This window comes from Pinus tabuliformis, chromosome 9 (genome assembly GCF_031772625.1).
Source record: "Pinus tabuliformis cultivar Carrire ecotype Pingquan chromosome 9, CPIR1, whole genome shotgun sequence".
NCBI lineage: Eukaryota > Viridiplantae > Streptophyta > Pinopsida > Pinales > Pinaceae > Pinus > Pinus tabuliformis.
The window spans coordinates 462,143,061-462,152,406 of record NC_142307.1 but is presented as its reverse complement, the minus strand read 5'-3'; the positions used below and the strand labels follow the sequence as shown (position 1 = coordinate 462,152,406).

Genomic DNA, 9,346 nt, shown 5'->3' with positions numbered 1-9,346 from the left:
GGGCGGGCATATGTTTTAGAGGATGTTTTTTTTGAAGTGCATCTACAATATATAAACACACCAGTGCTCTCCTATACATATAAGTACTAGTGCCACATAGAACATGGTGCACCATGGCAGATTTATTTTTTTAAATAAAATAAAAATTAAAAAAACAGTGCGTTAAATAAAAAAGAGAATTGGTGTGTATACTACTTGATAGCACCAGAAAAGGGTTAAATTTACAAAAAATTAAGTGATAAAATTCATTTTTCCCAGTCCCGTGTTATATTTTGATAATGAGTCAATGCTAAACCAATACTATAATGCCTCGATGTGTGTGTGAAAATTCTAAAACTGAAATCCTATTGCAGAAACTGGCATTATTTATCCTAATTGTTAATTAATTTAGCAATTTATTTGCTAGGACAAATATCGAAATAAACAAACTGCAACCTTCACAAATAAAAAACTCCAGAAAAATAATGCGCTCGAAACTGAGAAATGCTAGCACACACACATAAAATTAACACAATTGGTTTTGGACAAAAGCCCCCGGAAAAACCCAATGCAGGAAAACTGGTGCAGCAGCTGAGGTTTTTATTATTATGCAATAGTGAGAAATTATAAGTACAACTAGATGCTTAAATCTAGCAATCCTACAAAAAAAATACCGAAAAAAATCTAGTGAGAAATTTCCTCACCCCACTGGAAAAGCTGACACAACTTGCCTTCATAAACTCGGCCCTTTAAACCTCTGTGCAATATTCTTGACATCAAGCCTCTAACTGGTCTCTGAGGAAGTCATTCTTCCTTCTGATGACTATAAAGTTGCTTCTCTAACACTCTAGGACTCCTTCCCTGCCTCTAGAACTGAAGACATCTCTCCCTCTCAACAAATCGAAGTTGCATCTAGAATTTGTTTCGTTGCCCTTGTGTCAGCTTCTCTGTGGCTCTTCCGCCTCTCTTAAAATGCACTCACTAGATCTGGAATATGTCCTCTAGCCTCACTATCTCTACATCTCTCTCACTACTTTGATATCTAGTTCTCTTCGAAAACTAAGTGTTACTACTCTAGAAATCAAACTACTCGAGTTTGTTCTCCATCACCACATCAAAATCCTCTTATAATCCACTGTTGAATCACCAATGGCCAAAATTAAAACTTAATCGACGGCTAGGATCATATTGGAATCAATCTATGTTAGATTCTAGATGATTCTCACCTTGACTTAATTAATATTGATTAATTAACCAATTTTCCCAAGTTTAGACTTAGGAAACATTAATAATTTGGTAATAATCTAATTAAGTCACTTCTAGGAGGAATTTCGAGAAATGATTTCTAAGTTTTGGATATATCATGTATTCTAGCCTCTCCACCAAATTTTGTGGCTAAAACACATCCAATGCTATAAAAACTAACACTCCCTCTTAGTGACGAATCTATTCTAGTGATGCACACACTGCTACAACACCATGTCTTTGCACCATCTCTTGTCACATTGTTGATGTATCGCTGCTTCCCACCAACCACTTTGCAACACTGATATATGTTGCATATGTGTTGTTGTTGACATTGCCATACTGCTTCCAACATTGCATCTGCACTACAACTCCCTCTCATATGTTGTTGTTGCAATTGCAACATCTGCAACTGAAAAGAATCCAAAATACAGAATCATATGTGATCAATATAATGCATCTGTCTCCTAAGTCTCTGACTATTACTAACATATGCACTATCACTCATAGCCAGGAACCTCTTCCTGTCATTCGCCTGCGTAAGTAATCATTCCTCCACAAGGGGGATTCCCGATGACCCTGTCAGACAATGACATATATACATGGATACATAAATACATATACATAAGCATTAACATAAACAATCACGATCTTATCAGTCAACGACATTCATACACACATATATGTATACATATATTAAACATCAACATAATCATGATCACATCATAGTTACCAGAATCATAAGGTCAAGGTTAAGAGAACTTCCTTATTTGCGAATAACATGTATAACATTGAGAACAATCGTTCCCAGCATAACCAGGGCATCTCACACCTCAGATCCATTTACTTTACCTTTTTTAGTTATCTTTCTCATGTTTTTACTGCCATCGTCCATTTACCACAATCGACCAACTATTCCAACCGACTGTCATAGTCTTACCTTCCGCTGCACTTACTCATGAACTGAGCTTCATCTGTGTCTTACATCACTTGTTGGATACCACAGAGCTCTCCCCGAGCTCCCTTAAATTTCCTCTTCCCCAAACCAATTCCCAAGACTCAAAACATAAAAGACAAGCCAAGAAACAAACAAGAAGAAAACCATGAAAACCAATAGCAACAATACGACACCACAATCAAAGTGGCATGATCATGCACTAGACATAAAAAAACTGCAAATCAAGCACAAGAAAATTACAAAAGACCAAAAGCACAAGACTAACAACAGACACCATGACTCAATCCCCATGGTTCCGAGTGTTTCCAAAGGAAAACTCAACCTGAGCCTTCTTCAAGATTTCATGGAAACCTCTCTTGCCATGCAACTCCTTGCATCATGTTGTCATTAACACATAATTGTTAGTGCATAAATAAACATAACAATAAACCAGTTATCTCATCTTGTTTTGCCAAGCACGTTGCTTGCAACTGAACAAATCCACGCCATCTCTCAAGGGACTCCATTTCTTTGACAATTCCACTTGTAACTAAAGACTAGCTAATATACATGTCAAGTACATGTTCATAAATATAGCATGTATCCACATAATGTGAGACAAGATTAAGGTTAAGAAGACTTCTTGTATGCAAAGGACTCATTCGTTTGGAGTTAGAATTTCCAAACATAGTCAAAGGAATTATTACCCCTATCTTTTCTTTTACCATTTATCTTGTTGCGATCTAATCTTATTACATGCTATCACATCATCCAACTATTAGTTATATAGGCAAACATATAAAAATAATTAATATAAGTACAAAAATAAAAATATATTTTCCTATAATGTATAGCCAAATATATTTAAATTATATTAATTATTTTTATAATTAATATTTATAATAATTTAAAATAAAGTTATAATTTAGTCAAATATATTTAACTTATATTGATTATTTATATAATTATTAATAATAATAATTTAAAATAAAATTATAATTAGGTTAATTTTATGATTTTTTAATATTGACAATAACACGTGTATTATTATGAAGTAGATGTTTTGATTATTATGGTAAATTGATGTGTATCAATATTTATCAACCATTGGATTTATATAAATGTGTTAATTACATTGAAAAAAAACTATTTTTATGATAAATCTAAACTTCCATTCTAATAACTATTAAAAATATTCAACATAAATTAAATCCTTAACCTTAATTTATTAATTATTAATAATTAAATTAAAATTATATGAACCATTAAAAATACACATGTTAATACCAATTCAATGAATCATGTACGGTAAAGAAGTGATTTCTTACTAATCTCAATTATTTCACTTAACGTGGCGAGAACATCGCTGTAGGGTGACGATCGCGGCGTTCAGTGGTCATGCTGATTCAGGCTCATACGTCACTCTTCTTCCCATAAAAGTAAATGACAGACACAGATAAATAAACATTGCCTTCTCTTGGACACGGGCACCGCTGGTAAAAAAAAATGGTGCCTTTCCATGTCCCTTTCCAATAAAAATATCAATGTACAACTCAAACTTTGATGTTTGCATCATTTTTATTTATTTATTTATTTTTAAAATTGGTTTACTGTTTTGATTTAGTACTAGTTATAATATTTATTTGTTGATGATGATGGTTAACGTCTACTGAGACCAAATTAGTCTATCGGACCTATGTTTTTCTTAATTTCTAACTGTCTGGTTCCTGGTCTTTCTTGACGAGATTAGTGCTGTAGCTTTCTTTTTTTCTAACTATCTAAATCCTCGTTATTCTGATTATAATATTTATATTTATTTGTTATTTTGAGGAATTAAAGTAAACCCAATTTAAAAATATCAATGTACAACTCAGACTTTGATGTTTGCATCATCATCTTTTTTTTTTTTTGAAAGTAGTTTACTATATTGATTTAGTACTAGTTATAATATCTATTTGTTATTTTGATTATAATATTTATATTTATTTGTTATTTTGAGGAATTAAAGTAAATAATTTCGTTATAAACAAGCATGTTATAACATGAGATTAAATATTTGTTATAGCATAAGATTAGAATTTCTATACAAACATGTCATAACATGAGATTAGAACTTTTGTAAATAATCTAGTTACAAACAAATATGTCATAACATAAAATAAATATTTATCATAACATGATATAAATAATCTAGTTACAGAAAAAAAAGAAATTATATATTTATTTTTCTATTAAATAATGATAAATCACTTAGCATGGCCAACAGCCCTTTGGATTGAGAGTGAATAAGTGCACTATTAAAACGATTAATCTTATAAATATGCTCTTCCGACATTTTCGAAAACAATTCATGATACTAATCAATTAATGATGCTCTGTCTGAAACATTTTCGAAAGCAATTAATGATGCCTCAACCACATGTTCGAAAAACACAGCATGCAAGATATTCAACCACATGTTTGAAAAACACAGCATGCAGGATAATTTGTGGTAGTCGTTGGATACTTTTTTTGGACGATCCGCTGAGGCCAAAATTTCAAATTCAATGAGTTGTTGGATTTTCTTATATATTTTTAATTACAATGTAAAATTCCAGTGTAAATTAAAAAGGCCATTGTCAGAGTAGAGAATATTTTTTTTTGGGAACTGTCAATTTTTTATTAATTTTTTTTGTTATTTGAAAGGTAATTTTGATGGTATATATGTCAATTTTTTTCATTAAATTTTGATTTTTTGTTATTTGAAATATAATTTCGATTATGTATGTAGATTAAGTACGGTCAAAAAACTTGAAACATTTTAATGGTCGAGAATTTACGATTCAAATTTGTAATTTCAAAAATTCCCCGCAAAATAATTTAAACCTAAAAATATAACTAGAAAAAACACCAAAGGTCTAACCTAAAAATATAACTGGAAACCCCAAAACGTCTCACCAATGAACTACAGCATTAACCAGTATAGAAATTCGCTTTTTCTTTCGAGGAAACTCTTGGATCGAATGCTAATAATTTCGACGAAAGTCACAATTTGACACGAAGCAATAAGACCGGACAAAATAGTGGGATTATAAATATAAGCACCTTCCTTTCCTGGCATTGCATCCCTTTCCCTTTTACATAGGTTTAAAAGGCCAATTCCCAAGTGTTTGGAGTCTTCCCTTTTTAGAGAGTCTATTGAGAAAAATTGGTGGAGAAATGGATTGTTGCAGAGGCAAGAATCAGAATGCTTGCATTGATAGGTGTGCTTCTGCGGGGAAAATGAAAAATGGGAATTGTAAGAATTCAAAGGGATTGGCATCGGATGCTCTGCCACTGCCCGTAGGACTGACCAACAAGGTGTTCTTTGTCTTGCTTTTCTCTTCTTCCTATTTTCTCATGAAGAGATGGAGGGAGAAGAGCAGGACCGCAACGCCCCTTCATTTGCTCACCTTATGGGAGTTGGTGGCCATTGTGACTCAGCTTGCTTCCTTCATATATTTGGTGGGATTCTTTGGCATTGATTATGTCCAGAATTTCGTCACTGGGAGCAATGATGATGATGATGTGAGTGAAGTAGAGTTGATGAGCCTTGCTCCCAAGGAAGAAGTTGTTGTTAAACCTAGTCCTCCTCAAGTACAGCTCAACGGGAATTTGTTGGGGGATAATGACGATGACGATATTGCAGCTGCTGTTTGCAATGGGACTGTGGCTTCTTATTCCCTGGAGTCTGCTCTTGGGGACTGTAGGAGATCTGCATGGGTGAGAAGAAGGGCCTTGGAGATGATAACTGGGACATCTCTGGATGGGTTGCCTTTGGAGGGATTTGACTATGGATCCATTCTTGGCCAATGCTGCGAACTACCTGTTGGGTATGTGCAGATTCCTGTGGGGATTGCAGGGCCTCTTCTGCTTGATGGGATTGAATACATGGTACCCATGTCCACCACGGAGGGCTGCTTGGTTGCAAGCACCAATAGAGGTTGCAAGGCCATTCATATTTCTGGTGGTGCTACCAGTGTGCTTCTCGGAGATGGGATGACCAGAGCTCCTGTGGTCAGATTCCCCACCGCCAAGAGAGCTACAGATCTCAAGTTTTATATTGAAGATGTCAATAACTCTGAGAATTTGTCTGCCATATTCAACAGGTATAGCCATGTGTTTCTGTTGTACTTTATAACTCCAATTTTACGAAAGTTAAAATTTCATCTAGAGATTCATGAATTTTGATCCTTTTGCGAAAGAAATCATCAAATAGGATGACTAATAATCATTATCTAGGTGTTGAATCTTTCTTGATCCTTTTCGGAAAGAAACCATCAAATAGGATGACTAATAATCATTATCTGGGTGTTGACTCTTTCTTGTTGATCTGAAAACACTTGTGAGGAATAACAATTTTGTGGATGTTCACTCTTTCTTGTTGATCTGATCTGCATAACAGCACCAGCAGATTTGCCAAGCTGCAAGGCATAAGGTGTGCAATTGCAGGGAGAAATCTGTACATGAGGTTTTCTTGCTTCACTGGGGATGCCATGGGGATGAATATGGTGTCCAAGGGCGTGCAGAATGTGTTGGATTTTCTTCAAAATGAGTTTCATGACATGGATGTTATCAGTGTTTCAGGTCAGTTTGTCTATGCAGTTGGTATTTGGCTTTTGGCTCATCCCTATTTTGAGTTTCGTCCAATTCATTGGTTTTTTTTTGGATTTTGCTATGTTGGGCTTTTTGTCTAATGTCAAAGTTTTGGCCAGGCAATTTCTGTGCAGACAAGAAACCTGCAGCTGTGAACTGGATTGAAGGGCGTGGAAAATCAGTGGTGTGTGATGCTGTCATCACGGAGGCAGTTGTTAGCAAGGTCTTGAAGACAACTGTTCCAGCTTTGCTGGAGCTGAACATGCTCAAGAACTTAACTGGGTCTGCACTAGCTGGTGCCATGGGGGGCTTCAATGCCCATGCATCCAATATTGTCTCTGCTATATTTATTGCAACTGGCCAAGATCCTGCCCAAAACGTTGAGAGTTCTCATTGCATTACAATGATGGAGGCTGCCAATGGTGGCAAGGACCTGCATGTATCAATCACAATGCCTTGTATTGAGGTAAGAAAATCTTCGCAGATTACTTTTCTAAGACCACCTTTAGGTCATGTCCGTAAAGAGAAGCAATTGAGGTCTATTGGATTAAGGCCGATTTGGGGTTTTGGGGAAATTGAAGAAGATGATGGTGGTAACAATTCTAGTTAAATTTATAGAGAAATCTTTCTGTGCATAGCTAGATTTTGTTGAATGTAATCGCTTGTTGATTTTGATGGACAAGGTTTCATAAATTTAAAGCAGATTTGGTGTATTATGACTTAAGGGCTGTTTATCTCTGGGGGACTTTGATTTGCGTAGCTTAACCATCGTTTGAGTCATCAAGTAGGATTGAAAAGAAAAGTGATTACTGCCCTTCAACCTCCTTCCAAATTATTCTGAAAGTTGCCATATTTGTATGCATTGCTTGCAGGTGGGAACTGTGGGAGGAGGAACGCAGTTGGCTTCACAAGCTGCTTGCTTAAATTTGCTGGGAGTCAAAGGAGCGAATGCACAATCCCCTGGTGCCAATTCTCAACGCTTGGCCAGAATTGTGGCAGGAGCAGTTTTGGCTGGAGAGCTGTCTCTAATGTCTGCTCTGGCTGCAGGCCAGCTTGTCAATAGTCACATGATGTACAACAGATCAAACAAGGATGTGAAAGCAACCTCGTGAGACCTCATAGTCTATAGAACCCAATAAAGTCAGCATTGTTTTCGGAAGGTTTCCCATCCCTCCATGACACCAGATGCACATGTGGCCAATGTGCATGAACTATCAAGGATGACTTCAAAGGGTTGTAAAGTTAGCGAAGTTGTTAAGTTTAGGTCTTTATGCACAATTATTAAGGAATAAATGATACTTTAGTGGAGAGTATTTGAATATTATAAGCCATAATCTATTAGTCCACAATGTAAGGATATCAACTATAAATAGGACGGAAGAAAGGATATTATTTGAATATTCTTAGCAATAATATATTATTGCACAATGTAATAATATCCTATATTCTTAGGATGAAGGAAACTTGGTTTGGATTAAATATGTATATGAAAGAAGAATAAATATGAAAGTAACTTTGTGTATATATGTTGTGCAATTGACGGCCACCCATTTTTCCAATATCATTACTTACACCAATCCGTACAACGCTTTACAATTAAGATGCTTTCATTCTAGCATGAAGTGGTTGAAACTCGATCCAAAATTCCATATTCATCAATATCGTTTTCACTTTTCAGAATGGTTCGTGTTAGATAAATTTCCTCATTATGGGCGAAAGCCACCATAAAAAAAGTTTTGTATTCCTCTACTCTTCCACTGTTCAAAATATTAGAGTTTTAGGTTTTTGCGTTTTTTTAATTGGAAGAAATCATATGTGGAGGAGTTTTCAAATTTATATAGTTTTGCTTGGGATTGGGTTACAAGATTTGTGAGATCCAATTTTGGATCACCACGACCAGATTGTGCCTTCAGGTCTTACCACTATCACAGCAAACAGTAACAAGGCAGCAAGTGCTTTGAAATGGATTTTTAGATAAAAAGTAGAGAATAATGTATCTTCCGAAGAACTAGTACAATTTTATAATAAATTTCAAGTCTTTGCTTTTGGCCACTCTCAATTTTTTTTTATTGCAAACTGGAGTAAGGTGTCGGTATTTTGAAAAGATTTTTAATAAACTAGCTTAGATCTACCTAACACCGGATTTATTATGCGTTGAGAGGGATCAAATCCCTCAGGTGCAAACCTTCTTTTTGGTGTGTTGGGAGGGATCAAATCCCTCAAGGTGAAAATCTTCTTTTTGGTGTGTAGAACTTAAGGAAATGTTTGCACCTAGAGGGATTTGATCCCTCTCCACGCATGATAGATCATGTGTTAGATGGATCTAAGTTGGTCCCAGTCGATGGCAATAATGTCACATTTTTAGATTATCATTATTATGTATATGTTTGAGATAAAAATCGAAATTCACATTAGGTTTCCTTTTCTTGGCATGACCATATTATTTTCTTTAATTTAGTCTGTGTTGCTTGCCTTGAATAGTTTGTACGTCTATGTTTGGATGCATTGAGGGGTTTGTGTGTTTGTGCTTGGATTTGGATGGCAATGTTTGTGAATGTTACAGTTGTTGTG

At 35.2% G+C, this 9,346-nt stretch overlaps 1 protein-coding gene across 1 annotated transcript; it reads left to right on the top strand.

The window, feature by feature from the left end:
* The first annotated feature begins 5,243 nt into the window (after positions 1 to 5,243).
* Positions 5,244 to 8,297, top strand: LOC149149194 (3-hydroxy-3-methylglutaryl coenzyme A reductase 1-like). The gene is made up of 4 exons (XM_089440207.1): positions 5,244 to 6,288; positions 6,585 to 6,766; positions 6,895 to 7,241; positions 7,648 to 8,297. Exons 1-4 carry the CDS (start codon positions 5,360 to 5,362, stop codon positions 7,885 to 7,887), a joined length of 1,698 nt encoding a protein of 565 aa, XP_089296333.1. The 5' UTR covers positions 5,244 to 5,359; the 3' UTR covers positions 7,888 to 8,297.
* The last annotated feature ends 1,049 nt before the right edge of the window (positions 8,298 to 9,346 follow it).

Coding starts and splice junctions, on each gene's coding strand:
- LOC149149194 (XM_089440207.1), top strand. CDS start 5,360: ATGGATTGTTGCAGAGGCAAGAATCAGAATGCTTGCATTGATAGGTGT. Junction 6,289..6,584: donor TTGTCTGCCATATTCAACAG/GTATAGCCATGT, acceptor TCTGCATAACAG/CACCAGCAGATTTGCCAAGC. Junction 6,767..6,894: donor GGATGTTATCAGTGTTTCAG/GTCAGTTTGTCT, acceptor AGTTTTGGCCAG/GCAATTTCTGTGCAGACAAG.